This window comes from Hippocampus comes, unplaced genomic scaffold (genome assembly GCF_001891065.2).
Source record: "Hippocampus comes isolate QL1 unplaced genomic scaffold, H_comes_QL1_v1.1 scaffold261, whole genome shotgun sequence".
Classification (NCBI taxonomy): domain Eukaryota; kingdom Metazoa; phylum Chordata; class Actinopteri; order Syngnathiformes; family Syngnathidae; genus Hippocampus; species Hippocampus comes.
The window spans coordinates 1,169,343-1,186,611 of NW_017805824.1; the positions used below are offsets into that span (position 1 = coordinate 1,169,343).

At 41.7% G+C, this 17,269-nt stretch overlaps 2 protein-coding genes across 6 annotated transcripts in view; one reads left to right on the plus strand and one right to left on the minus strand.

The window, feature by feature from the left end:
- marveld3 (MARVEL domain containing 3) overlaps positions 1–1,392 on the minus strand; it is a 5,090-nt gene extending 3,698 nt beyond the window's left edge. The window contains exon 1 of one of the 2 annotated variants that reach the window (XM_019886727.1): positions 1,047–1,392. The gene's annotated coding sequence lies outside the window, so the exon portion shown is untranslated. The other variant, XM_019886726.1, reaches the window with a different exon arrangement.
- Positions 1,393–2,236: 844 nt separating this feature from the next.
- Positions 2,237–17,269, plus strand: part of usp10 (ubiquitin specific peptidase 10) — a 19,376-nt gene continuing 4,343 nt past the window's right edge. Inside the window, exons 1-11 of one of the 4 annotated variants that reach the window (XM_019886722.1) lie at positions 2,237–2,532; positions 8,097–8,165; positions 8,756–8,801; positions 9,398–9,457; positions 11,258–12,442; positions 14,838–14,929; positions 15,348–15,457; positions 15,533–15,588; positions 15,664–15,767; positions 16,054–16,153; positions 16,315–16,498. In XM_019886722.1, coding sequence (XP_019742281.1) covers positions 2,485–2,532; positions 8,097–8,165; positions 8,756–8,801; positions 9,398–9,457; positions 11,258–12,442; positions 14,838–14,929; positions 15,348–15,457; positions 15,533–15,588; positions 15,664–15,767; positions 16,054–16,153; positions 16,315–16,498 — 2,054 coding nt within the window. In that variant the 5' untranslated portion in view covers positions 2,237–2,484. The remainder of the gene's footprint in view (positions 2,533–8,096; positions 8,166–8,755; positions 8,802–9,397; positions 9,458–11,257; positions 12,443–14,837; positions 14,930–15,347; positions 15,458–15,532; positions 15,589–15,663; positions 15,768–16,053; positions 16,154–16,314; positions 16,499–17,269) is intronic. The other 3 variants (XM_019886723.1, XM_019886724.1, XM_019886725.1) reach the window with 3 other exon arrangements.

The window sequence follows — 17,269 nt, forward strand, 5'->3', positions numbered from 1 at the left end:
TCCACTTTGGGTTAAATACCCCGCATTCTATTTTTCTCTTACCGAACCTTTTCGCCATGATCCCGTTCTCTGAGAGAGGGGCCGGTTTCGGATTTTTTTTTTTCTGGCGTTGCCAGATAACGGCACAGAAAGATGCACCAAATGTCACCTTATTGTATCTGTGTTTATGAAATAGTTACTAATTAATAGTTAATAATGAAAACGGTTCAGAACTAAGGAACATTTTATTGCAAAAGCCCAACTTTATGATCAAAGACAAATCCACATCGATGAAAAATAAATCAAAATACTCTGTGGTATTTTCAGGGGGCCGGACCAAATGCGGAGGCGGGCCGGATCCGGCCCGCGGGCCGTAGTTTGGGGACCACTGTGTTATACGATTGATATTATAAAATTCTACAGGATAACATCATTAGAAATAACAGCAGCATGCTTGGGCACGGGTTTGTCTCGCTGGTAGCATGTAGCTGTACTACTTGTATACAAAATCTTATTTGTGCGCATAAATGTCGTACAGTATTGGAAGATAGCAGTGGAACAAAACTATAAATGAGACAGTCGTTCCACAAGTCCACTGAATTGTCTTACTAGTGAGGACAAAGAGCGTAGCAGTGCAACCTTAAGCTGGATATAAAAAATATGGAATCGAAAATCATGCAGCTTTCCATCCCAAAAAATAAGCAGGATTGCATTTGGAAAGCCTGCATTTGCTCTTGTTTTAGGGTCTCTTTGAATTGTACAGGTGTACGCAACACTGTCCAGGAAGTGGTAATTGTGTACGAATTCAAGAAATGTAGAAAGTTGCACAAACTGTCTATAAGCACTAAGTCTAATAAATTATTTCAGGTTGGGAGCATTGTTACGTTCGTGACTTTCCCTGATTCTAAGCGAGTCAGATTAGTGTCCCTTTATGTAACATAAAGCTCAGTGTAAACGTCTCCTACCTTCTTTTGTGTACAAAATACGTTTTGGGCGGTATCCTTTTTCGTTTATGCGAAACAAAAACAACACCTTAAGCGTCCTTACTTCCGGAGTGGTACGCTCACCTGTGGTGCACCACGCCCACTGGATCTCGATCTCCCAACTATATTTGTAAGCACACATAAAAATAAATAAATACATAAATAAAACTTTGTTGTTCCCCAGTTTGTGTTGTACTTAAGTATCAAGGAGGCTTTGTGGATGCTTAAAATTGAAATACTTAAAATCTACTGCCTTCACGAGCGGTTTGAAAATTGAGGCAAAGGCACCTGTCGGTCACTCACTCTCGAAACAGTCCTGTCACAAAATTGCAAAAAATAAATAAATATATATACATTTACGAACAAGACACTTGTGATCATTAAATGGCCGACATTAAGCGTAGGTAACTCGCATCAAGTACGGCGCACATGGTCAAGACTTTAGGTAAATTCGCGGTTACATGACACTCCAGTTACTTTAGTGCTTCCGCTTCCGAGTCGCAAACCCAATTGAAGTAAGTCAATTTCAAAATACATTCATAAAACGATAATAATTATGGTATAAAATATGTTTCTGATTTGGGGAACAATTTAAGCACCAGTGATCTGATTATGGCTCTGTTGTGTTTGTGTTCAAATATCTGTTACATAAAGAGTTTTAACACTGACAATGATGCTATGTGGAGATTTGCATTATTTATATCGCGCTTTCAGAACCGCTGCAGATCTAATAATGCGGTTTCCAGAACATTTAACATAAAATAACAAAAATTTAACAGAATGCATGACATAAAACATTGACAATAATACAATCTTAATAACTATTCTTTCAGAAAAAGACGACTGCAGATTCATTTCAGAGCGTTTGTCTTTGGGGCATTATTATGAGGTGATAAGTTTGTTCGTTTGGATTTTTTTTTTTTTTTTGCAAACAGAGAGGGATCTGTTACGCTGTTTGTACATGTTTGTGTTCATTGCCCTTGCTCTCTCTCACAATATTATAAGTGTTTACACATGTTTCTATTTCAATAGTGCGTTTAAAATTATGCTTTGGGAGTATTTAATTAAAAAAGAGGCTATTTCCATATTGCGGATTTCACTGGTTGTGGTGTTGTTCTGCAACGTTACCCCAGCGGTGGAGGGAGGATTACTGTATTTCAGCTTTCTTACTTTTTGTGAAGTTTTGCCTGTTTTTTTCTCGTCTACATCTTTACAGGGTTAGTTAGATTAGGTGTCATAGCTTTTATTTCGAAGGCCCAAGCCAACGGAAGTATGTGCGGTTATTCGTTCGGCTCCCGCTGCATGACAAATCTCCCTGAGCCGCCAAGCAAGCGAAGAAGACGCTACACAGAAATGGCGGTGACGGCGAGTCCTACGGCATGAGGTTGCTAAACGCCTTTTACGTGGATCGGACACATCTAACTGCTGGGAAAATGACATCGGCGTCGAAGTAGGACACCCGTCGAGGCGGCCACTGCAGAGCTCCTCCAACGTCTCCCCGGGAGAGTTTTCGTCTTGTCCGATGAGGAGAGCAAATCTCACCGGGAGCATGGCTTCTTACGGCAACCAGGTAGTTAGCGAGCTAACGTTACTTTTAGACCTCGCAGCCGCGTAAACGTTCGACAAACAATTTTATTTGCACTAGAGTCGTGTCAAAGCTACAAGTCGGCTGCACGGATATGTCGATATAAATGAAAGACTTGGCTCCTGTTGTCTTTGGAAATGTGATGTCAAAAAGTGCTTGCTAATGCCCCCACTAAGCCTCATTGCAACAGCACCAGCAAGCATGGTAAGCTAACAGGCCCCACGTTCCTTTCGTCGAAGGGGCTTATGCGGATTTTCCAATGACTGGGAATGACTTGAACGACTCTTTGCCCACCCACCGTGGCACTTTGAACGACGATGCTGCGTGAGTGTCTGCTGTTGATACCGAAGAGTCAAGTGACACCGAAAAGTGCTGCGTGTTTGCATGGCCCACCTGCTCTGGCTAGCTAGGGGCCTTCCCCGAGCGCATGTATCGACCACTGCTTCCTACTGCATATTTGCAGTAAACTGTGCCGCAAATGAAAGCATTTTCGAGATGGTTTGGTAATTTCTTGTTGCTTTAGAACAAGACATTCTTATCTGGTAGCCAGCTAGCAGCTTTGCACAGGTGGTGAAGGTCGAACATGTTTCAAGTGTTAAAGTATTTAAAATGTTCAATATCCCCATAGCTCGTTAGCGCGAATTGCGACAGTTCAACTGGCCTTCGTGATTGTATATGCTGCACATTCTGTTTTATATTTATGGTAATGGACTCATGCATTGGGTGTCATCGCTGTGGAAGTTGAGGGGGAGGTGTGACTTGGTAAAGCGGACGCATCGCAACTCTGAACTTTATTCGGGTTACTCGAGGAGACGGTTAACCTGAAACAAGGTCCACTTGCAGCCTACGTCCAAAGTGACACAGTGTTCCCGATTGCGAGATAGTTAACGACCGTGGGCAGGATGAGTTCATGCACATGCTGAACACCATTTGCCCCGATTGGGGAAGTTGAACACGAAGTTGCCATCACCCATTCTTATTGCAGGGTTTTTACACTCAAAGACTTCTATTTCAAATATTTGCACATATAAGCCAGTGAGGGACAACCACCATCAAATAACCAAAACAGGAATAATAAACTGTGGCGATAGATTCTTAATTTAGCACTGTGGCAAATCTTGCTAAAAATGAGTCTTTCAAAACGTAGAATCTCTGTTTGGATGGCAGCTTTAACAGAATTGTGAAAATCAAATGAAAAGTCCTAAACAATTTTTGTGTGTGTGTTGGGGGAAAATTGCCTTTTCAGAAATGTTTTTGAGACATCCCGTTAAAAAATGGTCAAAATGCCTTCAAATTAGAGTAAAACCGAATAACTTTCATTATTATTAATTAAAATGAATGTGACATTTCAAATGCACCTTCAAAACTCGAGTTAAAGAACTAAAATGGAACATTGCAAACTCACGGCAGTCAGTTTTACCGAATTACTCATCAATTGTAAAATATAAAAAGTATCAAGCAACAAGTCTGTTTTTTTTTTTTAAGTGTGGATAACAGAGTTTATAATTCCAGTGCAATCTGAAACTGCATTGTGATCATCTTGCAAAATGACGACAGTAGAGTTGAGAAAATGTGATATGAGGGTTTCCCTCACAAAGCGGAATTAAAAATCCTCTTGGAATGGGGAAGAAGGTTGGAGCAGGGCAGTGACAGCAGCCTGTGACTGAAGCTGCTCCTCTGCCCGGAGACGGTGCTCTCTGCCACAGATGTCAGGCTGTTCAACCCTGCGCCCACAACAGAGCCTGCCTCATTTTATTCCGCCGAGAAACATCCCTTTTCTTGATCTGAGCACATGCACGAGGGCGCTGGCTAATGGGAATTCTGAACCCAAATCTTAAAAGCAGCCTTCCGTTGTCATATTTCTAATTATGAACTCTACAATTAGTGTTGGTTAAACAATGAGTACGTTTACATGCAATCAGTAACACTTTCAGAAGCCGAATATTGGCGATATATGAGCTTTGAAAGGCCATATAAACTTGCACAAAAACCCAAATATACCCTCGTATTAAAACAAAAAAAAATTATTTGGTAATTTCAAAGCAATTGTAGATAGTTTGTGTTTTGTCCTTGCTCTCCCTGCAAGGAAACTTGGACTTTTGAATACAGGAAGCAATTGTAACTGCGGCGATCCCCGCTAACTTGCCGCAGCGAGAAGTGAAGGCGCCGGTGGCCATCTTATGTTGCCACCCGATAACTTGAATACCTAGATTTTTACGTGGTGTTTTCACGTTATTATTTGTCTCTGTGAAAATGACACTGTGTGTATATCTACATGCAAATACGTGTATGTAAGTCCGTGCCTCTGGCATGCAACTTGCCGGAAATACACAAGCAGAGGTAAAAAAAAAATATGGTGCTGCTTAGACAGAGCAAGGAGGAAAAGCAGCTGCTTTATTGCTTTAGTGAGTGGCATAAATAAATTGTGTTTATTGACGGTAAAAAGTAAGAAGCGGAAATGATGTCTCCTTGCGTCCTGACGTTATATGTCACGGTTCAAATTAGGATATCCCAATTGTTTGCAAGTTACTTCTGTATACATGTTAATATCTGCTCACACATGAGTGTTTAAGAACTCGTTTATTTTGACCTGAACCTAAATGTTAACTGAACGTCGTCACTGATGTTCAGGCTCATTGATCCAAATGTTTTGTCTCCTTTTGATTGTTGGTAGCCCTTATGTATCGTGTGTGTGCGCGCGTGCGTATGCATGTTTGAGTTTAAAATGTTAATTGGAAATTGCCACAATCAGCTACATCTGTACTTTAACAGATCGCGTATACCCCTGAAATGATTAATACATATCAGAATGCGGCTTATTTTTTTGTTTTTCCTAAAACAACAGACTTGGGCAATTATTTTAGGAGGCTGACGATATGATCCTATTAGTCGACTAATCACGATTACTGCTGGTGATTAGTCAACCAGCAAAATAATCATTTGTGGCAGCCCTAGTATGTGTGTGTGTATGTATATGTATATGTATATGTATATTGGTGTGTCTGTCTGAGTACAGACAAACAATATTTGCCCTGATAAATTCCTAAATTTTAATCTTCTCTCCAAAGGTGTTTGGTCTGCTATTCTCGTATTAGGTGGTGGGTGTTAGTCCTAGCACTGAATTCTTTAACTGGTTCTGCACCCAAAATGGCAGTCTTTCCTTCCGTCCTAACACCCTCCAGAGTTCATGCCAGCTGGTTATTGTCACTGTTATTACATGACACTAAAATGCAGGCACATGCTTGCTCCAGAGGTTCCAACAATCACATTAGCGCTGGAGCTTTCCCTCCCCGTGGCAGGTGTGCACGCATTATAACAATACAAACTATTTAGAGAGCATATTTTATCTCAGCTTGATGAATCTTCAAATCCATGAGGAGATGACTTGAAATGTTTTCAGACCATATGATAGCTTTGAGCGTACGTGCGTGTGTGCGCGCGCGTGCGTCCTGGCTCAAGCGGTAAAATGATGCAGATGGCTAATTTGCTGTAATCCTCAATGGAAAGCAGCAGCAGAGGCAGCTTAGCGAGGTTCGCATGGCACGCCTACAGAGTAAAGCAAAGCGACAGTCACGCCGTTGTCATTGTATTTGCCGCCCGAAGCCATCGGATTACGCTCGGCTATTTGTCGTTTGGTGGAGTGCAATTTCAGCAATGCGGGGTGTCACGTGAGGCCCCGTTTGCAAAGAGTTCTATATGCTTGACTTGCACTTTCTTTTTCTGTGCGCCTCTCCGTTCACGCTCCGCTGTTTTACTTACCGTGTCGATTGAACCGGCGGCGCGGTTGGTGTGCTGGTGTCACCTTTGCGCTTTGACTGCGTGTATGTATTCTTTCACTGCACCACTGCGTGGCCGCTTGAAAGACGTCATACGGTACATTGAAAAGAACAGCATTGGGAGTTGAGGAAGAAATTAATTCATGCATTTATTTCCTAATCCAAGTTGTATCAAGTTAAACTTAAATTGTACAGTACAGTTATTTTCAAAACTGCTTGTTGTTCAGTTTAAAATGTTGACCTGTTAATTGGAAGTTGTATCCTCAGCCGTTTGTTGAGGTGTAACCAGTATCGCGGCTTTGTACGGCAAGGAAAGTAAACGTTGGTGTGGTGAGGTATCACTTCAGTTGTCCTTGGTTTTGCTTTATAATTGTGGTATTCTCAAGAATCAGCCCTGTATTTCTATTTGCACTTTTTGTGTTGAGGTGAACACGCAGTCTAGGTTATTGATTGTCGCTTGTCTACAACATTTGGAGTACAACTTTTACACAGTGCCCCTAGTGTCCAGACTGGGACGCCACATAACTGAAACGCCTCGTTACACGTGACATTTGCGTGAAATGTCTCGTGAGGCTGTTAGACAAACATCCGGTTGGTTGTTAACATTTTCAGTAAGGGCAAGTTGTTAGTCTGAAGCAGGCGTCACCAATGCGGTGCCCGCAGGCACCTGGTAGCGCCCCAGGGTAGAAAATAGCTCACAAGTGATGGGACATTGTGATTTTCTACAAATTTTGTACAAGTCATCATTTGAAAATGGAAACACTGGCATAAATTCATGAATATAGTGTTACCGGTTATTTATTGTATCTGTTTCCTAAATATTGTGAGACATCACAAAAAAATATCAGTTTCTTCACATAAAAGGAATGTGTCTCAGGTAGCTCTTCATTACTCAGTTCCAAAGTAGCAGCTTTTGTGTTTTTGAACAATATTTGATTAAAATAAAGCACTTTTCTTTCATGATTACAAGACATAATGGCATTTGTACACTGTATCGCCAAGTACTAAAATGTAAGTACTTCTACTCTGTCTGTCGGTGCATCGCTAGCCAGTACACGGCATATTTCACGGTCGGTGGTAGAACATTTAAGCCTCCTATGTTTCATTTGATAAAATATATGTATGCACACTCCTTGTAGTCCAGTGCTGTGTTCTCCCTGGGGAAAAAAAAAACTAATAAAAAGATTTAGTTTTTGAACATTGGGAAGAACCCTGAGTAAGGGCAACACAAACACAGAAAGAACCCGTGTCGAAAGTTGCCAAGTGAACCATTTAAACCACGATAATCTGACTTCAGTCTTCAGATAACATAAGTAAACCAGTTGTGGCCGGTTACTTGCAGGTTCAGACTTGATTTTAAATTCAGGGCCCTGTCATAAAACCGAGCACTCCCTTCACTGTGCATGTTGAAATTTGGATTTTATTTTTTTAAACAATACAGTAAATATTGGCAGACAAACCTGGGGGAGTCATTGTTTCTTTTTTTTTTTTTTCTTTTTTTTTTTTTTTTTAAATAATGGTCAAGGTTTATGTTTAACCCGACATGACTCAGCACTTCGAATTGATTTACCGGTAGCTTCACTCAGGCTCGCTAGAGTTACTTGTGGTACTACAGTACAATTTTGAATCATTTCCTAATATGAGTAGACTTGGACCTCAATTGTGTTGAATTTGTTCATTTCAAAGCATTGTCATTTTGATTACAGCAGCTAATTACATGCACGTATCAAACGTTGCCTCCCCATCGAGCTCATGTTTGTCTTGTCCCCACAGTATATCTTTGGAGAATTCAGCCCGGATGAGATCAATCAGTTCTTTGTGACTCCACGATGTTATGTCGAGGTAAGGGGTGTCAACACGATGTCCGAAATAGTTTTTGTGAGAAAGAAATGATTCTTGACTTATGTTTAATGTACATTCACATTGTGGAAGCTCCATAATACTGCTCTGAATCTGTGGGTATGTCGTATTGCTCCTTGCAGCAACCACCTAAAATACACACAACTTTACATTTATATATAGGCACTAATTGTACATTGGGAAAAAATGTTCCAGCACACTAGCAAACAAAAATGTTGCAAAATGAAGTATATGAAGTAGTGAAGTCATTTGGGGTGTTTTAATTGAAAACCAAGCTCTTTTTCTGTAGTTTGTACAATAGCTGGTAAATTGTACCTCCTGCCATCTAGTGGCAGAGAATTCATTGTTGCAGGAAGACATGAACAAATACATTTTTTTGTAGTCAATACTTGAAACTCCAACTAAATTAGTCGATAACTTCATGTGGCACACCAGATGATCTCACACTTGAAAATGACCCGGGTCTCCAACCATGCCTCTCGAATGTGTTATTTCAAAATATCGGTTGTACTTTTTTGTGTCTTTCCTATGCAATGGTACTAATTTGGGCTTCACCCCCTTCCTCTTTCCAGCTTCCACCGTTCAACGACAAAGCGCCTTGTGTCAGCCAATCTTCCGGTATGCACATTTAACTTTCACTTTTCTTTGATTACAGTGGATGTTTTTGACAGTGTTGAACATGAATGAGTACACCCCCACTGATTTGTTCGAAAACACCTGTTTCCTTTCAGAATCACCCCCGTGCCCCAAAAAATATTTTCTGACAAATGAAAATTAGTACATAGTCACTGTTCAGCATTTATGAAAACAATCATGTCATTAATAAATACAACTGCAAATGAGTCTAAATACAATCACAATTTTGAGAATGTTTCTGTTTAACTGAGAAATAGATCATCTTACTTTTCAGTTTATGTTGAGCACATGATCTCTTAAAATACTTTTTGTCACAAGCTATATCAAAGCAGACTTTGAAATTGCAATACTATTTATATCCGAGGCTGAGATGGTCTCACCAGACTGGGAAGTGGGGAGCGTTACATTTTTAGCATGCATCTGTACAAAAATTTATTTGCAATTCAAGATACCAACATATTGAGATCTTTTAAGAACACCCAAACGAAAGCCACCACTTAACAGCCACATTGAAGAAAAAAAAAGAGACGCATATGCATATGACTGTTGTTTTAACATGATTTGTATTGACTATTTAGGAGGTTACTGCCCTCCTGCTGTACCATATATAATGGAGTCAATGGGACTGCAGGGTTGCGGTGAGTGGAGGGGCCCGACACCGTGGCTTGACTCGCTGCTGTGCGTCGTGCTGTCAAACTTTAAAATTAAACAAACAAATAAATAAAATCCAGCCTTCATAACTGGTGGCTTCTTGTGCCTATATTCTTTCTCTTGCCTGTTGGTCAAATCTGTAGAGCTTTGCATGCTCAAGACCCTGTTATGTATCTTGTCTTCTCTTGCATTAAAATGCATTTCACCTCTGCAAGGCCCCAAGTTGATTTTTCATCTATTTGGGAAGAATTAAACCTAACACATTGACTGAGCATTTTTTGGGTTGTTCCTAACACCTGTTGTTGAGGTTCAACTGCAGTGTACAATTGCGGCGTGTGATTTCAGTCCTACTAACGGAGAGGGCCTTTTCTTATCTGAGCAGGTAACTGCAGGCTTCACGCTCTGTTGACCATTGGAGGACACTGCGTTGTGTACTCTGCGTTACCAGTTTGCTTAGTCACTACAATGATGTTGTTTTCCTAATTTGCACGCACTAATATTTCCTGTTTGTTCACTTTTTCATTTGGCGCCTCACGTTTACACAGCACTAAATTCTTAACTACAGAAATGTACATTGATTTTGTTGTTGGCAACTTAGGTGTCTTAGAAAAATATCGATAACATTCAAACAAATCACATTTTTAATTATGTATATTCAAAACACTTGCCATCATTTATCAACCTGCTGTCATAGTTTGTATAAAAATATATTCAGTCTCAAAGTCTTGCTCCTCAGGGCAAAGTCTTCACATTTCACATTTCTGAAATACGTTTCAGCCTTCCAGAGAGGGCTTTTAGATTTTTTGTTTTTTTTAAAATTCTGGTCAGGTGCTTGGGTATATATCTCAACAAATTAAAGTATAAGTGGCTACAGAATGGGTGGATGCAATACATTACAATACATAGTTATCTATATAGCGTTTCTATTCAGTACATTAAGTGTTACTTTTAACCTTTTAAGCAATTGATATTTGAACGCAAATGGTGAATTGACACCGATCAAGAGAATATACCAATACTCAAGTGGTCTTTTTTTCCGCTGGAAAAATAAAACTGCAGCCTGCTCAGTCAGTTGAGATTCATGTCTGTTTGTATTGTGCTGCCCCCTGGTGGCCGAGGCTTGCATACCAAACGTAGCAGAACTGATTAATGGCAAGCCAGCACCGTACTAATTGTGATTCTGTAATGCAATATTGCTCACCCAAAAGCCTGTTTACACTCGCGCGTATGCATGTAGGTGGTATGTTAATGTGCCAAGAAGCCTACACATGCACATACCACCTCTGACGCCGCCACCTTGATTGATATCGCAATGTAATTAAATGGATCATGTAGTCATCTAGGCCCCTTTGTTGTAGCAGGCAACACTCTCCATTTGGGTCGCTTTGTTCCTTGTTCTGCAAAGTAAAAACACCAACCGGAGGAAAATAAGGGGAGGCAAAATCCCCCCACAAACACGAACATTTTGAAAAGCACATTGGGGTTTATTTTGATATTTTGAAGTAAGTTTAAAATGAATTTGGGGTTTGCATTGACTGTAAGCTATAATCAACATAATAAATTTAAATACAAAATATAGAGCTCCTTTCCACTCTCTGAATTCAGTTTCTGAATTGAATTAATAAACTAGATACTCAAATTTATTGAGATGCACCATCTCTTCCAGATTGCAGAAGTAGGTTTGTTTTTTTTTGTGTATGTTCTATTTAAAGCCTCAATTTAGTTGTTCAGTTTATCTCTATAAATGTGTCTAATGGATTTTTATGTCTGTATCATGGTATCTGCAGGTGATGACTATCAGCACATTAAATTTGGTGTTGATGAGGTCATGGACTCCAAGCCCGTCGGTGGCGTGAACGACTCTTTGTACAAAGTGTCGAGCACCTTGAACCCACAGGCTCCAGAGTTCATCCTGGGCTGCCAGTCAGCCCAGAAGACCCAACAGACGACGACTCCGGTGGGCGACGCCACAGATGGAAGCCACTTCAACTCTGAGGATGGGCCCGACTCTGAGGCCTCAGCCCTGGACAATCATCAGGTGTGCCAGGACATGGACGGGATGCCTGGTGGCCCGGGACAGCGAGAGAGGAAGAAAAAGAAAAAGCGGCCCCCGGGGTACTACAACTACCTGGACCCATCAGCCGCCGGCAACAACAGCATCAGCGCCGCAGATGGGACGCCTGTGACAGCACTGGTGAATGGACACGCAATGGGCGTATCGCAACATAATGCCGAGGATGCAGACTGTCACACTTTATCGGGGGGCGGCCTTTCCTCTCTTGGTGTCGTCTCCACGCCGACAGCTGCTCCGACGGCCAAATTCACTGCCAATCAGAGAACTTGTGATAGCCCCGATGACTCGTCATCGGACATGAAAAGTGGGGCCGCCTCTTTATCAGATGGCACCATTGCAACTTCCCCCTCTTCTTCGGCCTCATGTCAAAGCAGAAGCGTGACTGAGGGATCAAGGACTGCAGATGAGCAGCCAGATCAGTTGGCTCCACAGAGTCCTGAACTTTCAGGTAGTCCACGGAGCCCCCGCTCCAAGTCACCTCTTCCTGCTTTTGCTGCTAAGACTAATGAACCCGAGGCGGGGGAGGTGACAGAGAGTAACGGGTTGGCAGACTCTGGCACTCCGCTTGGTGCAGATGGACACAAGGAAGACTGTGAGAGTGATGATTTGACCCCGCAGGCTTCTCCACACTGTGCTGCCCAAACGAAAGTGGCAAAGTCGTCGCATTCGCCCGCAGTTCCTGCTGCGCCTACGACTAACCCACCCAAATCTTGGGCAAGCCTCTTCCACAACTCTAAGCCCCTTCCTGGCAGCCCTCCGGCCTTTGTGGAGGTTAAGAATGCTGTGGAAGTTGCTGCCCCTCCCCTCCTGACACCAGAGACACCCGAGGAAACGCTTGTTGAGGTCAAGGAAGGCACTGTCCCTGTATCAGAGGACCCTATGGCTCCTAAACTTGCAGGTATTCCGCGAAGATGCTTCATGTTGCCGCTGTACTAAAATGCACCCTGTATGGAAAGCCGTTTGAGCATTTATCCAGTATCCTTGATATCCAACTTCAAGTCCGTGCACAACTAATTCGATTTTAATCGTGATCATTATTTCGGCTGCTGTGAATAAATTGACCTAATCGCTGGCTTTAGTTGCAATTAAAATTTTGGCATACCTCTGCTGAATATTTAACCAGGCACATTCTCAACCTGGAGTCAGCCAGCCACGAGGGCGGTGGCAAATGCTGCTTAAGGTTTTATAAAGCTGCCAAAATAACAAGAGAGATACTAGAATATTATTTAGTTCGCCCTTGGTCGATTTCAAAATCTTGGGATAATTTCTTTATTTTTACCATTTATTCTAAAATGTTAAACCATTTATTTTAGTTTGCTCCCGCACTGAAAACTGTTTACAGATTGTTTGTTGAAAAGTAGTGCCGTAAACGGGTTCCCCTAACATGATAAAAAAAATCACGATTACAATGTATGCAGCTCTATGTAGCCGTATGCATTTTGTCCTCATGAGCAATAATTTAGCGCACTTATATTTTTTTCCACTGCTTTGTGACGTTTCTGCACACGACCAGGACAACTTTGGCAAACCAGTCAGACTAACATGTTGCTCATGAGACACAACTGCACTAGTTCTCATTTTTGTGCTACTAGCACCACTCCTAAATGTTAACTAGTAATATTCTGCAATCTCACTAGTAGTAAGTACTACTAGCACACTTTAGCATTTACTCAATTCAACCTAAGGTTCATGTACGAGTACACTCTTTCTCCATACAAGTTAACAAGCTGTATTTTATGCTGCCGAGAATTTTAGTGGCTTCACTTGAGCATTTATTCAATCTTGATACTCACCTTAAGGTCCAAGTACTACTATCCCCTTTGTCCTCACTAGTGATTCTATTCAGCTCACTCAGGGATCAACCGCGTCTTACTGGTATGTTTTTACTCCCCACTGCTGTATGACATTCTTTCTGCACATGAATTCGGCAACGCGACTTAGCAATGAGGCAAAACTGCACAAGATGACATTGGTGCGCTATGAGTACTACTAGTGAAGCACTGGATATTACCACGCTTTTTATGGCACTAGTATGACTAGTAGCACACAGTTAGCAGCTAGTTCAGTTTTGCCTAATTATTAACACATAGCTGTCCCACTCATTTGACAAATTTGTCCCATTTGTGTGCAGAAATGTCATGCATCCTACTAATAGTGAGTTATTGCATACTAATAGCATATAATAATGTCACAAGTAAGACAGTTGTTTTACTAGTGTGCCCTAGTCAGATTGCAAGTGCGCTGAAGTGTTTTGCTGATAAGGGCAAAAAGGGCACTAGCACTTGGACCTTGAGCCGATATCAAGGGTAGTGGGTGTGAATAAACAAACGCTTTCAAGACTGCTCAAGTCGGGGCCTTGCATTAAGAAATGCAATATCGCTTTGACCACTTGATGGCAGTGTTTATCCAGGTATGTGAGCCACTCATCAGAGCAAGGGGGATATATAAAGTTATTTTGGGTGGGAGGGTGGCAGGTTGGAGGTAGAAATGAGGGTCACATCTGGTAACGGGTGTGAATGTTGAAGTGGGTGTTTAGTTAATTCTCACTTGGAGTGCTTGCAATCATTCCACAATCTGAGCACTTTTCATCGAGTTCCTGTGTATACACCTGACGTACTGATTATATTGCAGGCCAGATTGTTTAAGTCTAATGTGTGAAGTGACTAATTTTTGCTGCATGTTTAAAACCGGACAAGGCAATGCCTGACAAATAAGGAATTGTGTCCTCAGGCTTGTTTTGGTTTTCATGTTTCTCATCTGGACCGTTTGCGCAGTCGGAAAGGCTCAACGACGGCTTTAAATTTTACTCTCACTGTGAAGAACATATTTGCAGCCATTAACCTAAAACAGAACTTTAGTCTACATGTGTTTTCAGTACACAATAATTGCAGCAAATCATATGGTTCTCGTGATTGAGACATGACATTGTTGTCCCATTACGGTTCGTGTGGTTATCCAAGTGAAGTGAGTCTTGGTTAAAATGAATTATTTTTACTTCATAACAGAACTAAAAACTCGAATTGATAGAGGGTCCAAATCACCCCCATCCCCAAACTGCAAAATCCACAATGTCACCCTGTCCACGTTACCATGGGAGCTGTGTTCTAATGACAGTCTCCCTTCCTAGGCGTGGAATAGCATAACCTCGCTCCCATTCACACATCTCTTATGTTGCTGTCACAAGAGATACAACTGGAAAAAGGAACATGTTCCAACTTGAGAATGCCCGATTGCATGTTACTTGCGGTGTGCAAGGAGCCTGTCTATTTAACGTTGTCTGTTTGAATCCCCAGAGCTTATTGAGAATGTGAAGTTGATACACAAACCAGTGTCTTTGCAGCCGAGAGGACTCGTCAACAAAGGAAACTGGTGCTATATCAATGCTGTATCCTTTCAACATCTGCCTTCATGACGGTCTAATAACACTATTCACTCTTTTTGGCACTGGACAATTAAAACTCGTTAACTTTTATACATTTACAGAGTTTGAGGTTGCTGTTTGAATGTTTTTAAATTCCACCAGATGGCAGAAGATACATAATTCACTTGTGTATCCACAAGTTGCCATTCATACAACACAACCTGTATGCCAGACACATACCATGTTAATTTTTCTACTAAATTGAAATGTTTTTGATTGCAGGATGTGTTTTTTTTTTAAATGGCTTTTTGTCTGGTGGTGTGCCGTGAGATTTTTATCATAAGATCTGTCCTTGGCTCAAAGGTTAGGAAACGCTGAGCTCATGAATCATAAAGGATCTTTTCAACATGCCAGTTTTTCTTTCCTGACTCGAAGCCCCCAGACTCTCCAGGCCCTGATCGCGTGTCCTCCCATGTATCACCTGATGAAGTCCATTCCTCTACACAATGAAACACAGAGGCCGTGTACCTCCACACCCATGATAGACAACTTGTGAGTCACGCATCCTGCCATGCTGTTGATTATGTGCTTTGCTGACCGATTGCCTTTTCTGTCTTAACTATCAAGTGTGAAGCTGGTGAATGAGTTCACAAACATGCCGGTGCCAGCTAAACCCAAACCAGGTAAGCTGCTTTTCCTGACGATGATTTGACTTCATTTCTTCTCTTTCCAACACTGACCCAAAGTCTTGTCCACAGCTGTTGGCGATAAGCTGGTGAAAGACATTCGGCCAGGCGTTCCCTTCGAGCCGACGTACATCTACAGACTCCTCACACTCATTAAGTCCAGTCTCTCGGAAAAGGTAGGCAGCCTCAAGATCTCTTGCTTCTTTCATGGTCTCTGGAACATTCAGTCCCGTTGGCCAGTGTTGTTAGATTGCCAAAATGTACATTTTTAATTAGGCTGGGAAAAATATTCATTGAATGTGCTGAATCGAACAATTGTCAAAAGGTATTTCCTTGCATATTTTATGAAAACACAGCAAATTTAACAAGTTTCTGTATGTGCCCACACAAAGACCTTGAGATTTCTATGTCGGTAGGCATCGTTTGTGTGTTTTTTAATTGGTGCCGATGATGTGTTGCCAGGGTCGACAGGAAGATGCAGAGGAATATCTTGGCTTCATTCTAAACGGGCTGCACGAAGAGATGCTGGCCTTGAAAAAACTAATCTCGCCTCAGGAAGAGAGTAAGCACCTTTCACAGACACTCGTGTGTCACCTGGCACAGTGTGTGAAAATAACCGTCGAAGTTGGAAATGTTCAATTGATGAGAGACAATGAGGTGGCAGTTTTTAGTAAATGAACAGTCACACGAGCATCTCAAGTGCTTCCTTCATTTGTTTTTGAGCAGAATACCCGACACCCAACGGCCCAGAGTCACTGCCAGGTGTGGAGGAAGACGACGCCGACAAGGATGAAGAGGGGAGCGAGGACGAATGGGAGCAAGTTGGTCCCCGCAACAAGACTTCTATCACTCGCCAAGCAGACTTTGTTCGCACGCCCATCACTGACATATTTGGAGGACACATTAGGTACGCAGACCAAAAACCAAAACCAAAATAGCGGTGCTGCTTTTGTGAATGTTTCATGAGACGGAAGGCGTGTGGTATCCACCCACAGACACACTTAACCTCTGGCCCGCTTGAAAGGCAAGACCCAGAGTGGGTAAAACTGGCCTTAATAACATGTTCTCTGATCTTCTGGTCTGGTACAGGCCACATTATTTTCTCAACGTTGTTTGGAAGCCGAAAAATAGAACGTGGGGGGTGTATGTTTGTCTGCTCATTTGCTCGCTGTGGTTATTTTGAGCACTAGTAAATGTTAGTGTATTTTAGGAAAGAGCTTGTTGCCCAATGACAGTCTGAGGGGATTCCAAAAAAATTATTTTTCTATGACTCACATCACTCATTGCATTTCATTCGGATGTTTGTCAGATACAAGTCAAGTGTGTTTGATTAAAGAAAGTAAGTTAAGGATTTCATGGTCATAAAAGGAAACAGTCCTTTTCACTTAGTCCATTTCTGCATGTTCACAAATGTTCAAATAGGTTTCCGTCAGTTTCTAAACATTTCATCACGGAACATTTCATTTGGAATTGAGAGATTCTGCAATCCAATATTTTTCAAAATTATTGCAACATTCTTTTTTTACTTAACTCACCTACCAACCTCGAGTGCAAATTCCCAAAACCATAAGTTCATAGTGTACTGTGCAGAGCGTTCCAAATACTTCTCAGTTTTGCTGAGTACTGTCCCAGCACTAACGTTTGCCATTATTAAGTGTGTCATTATTAACCCCCCCCC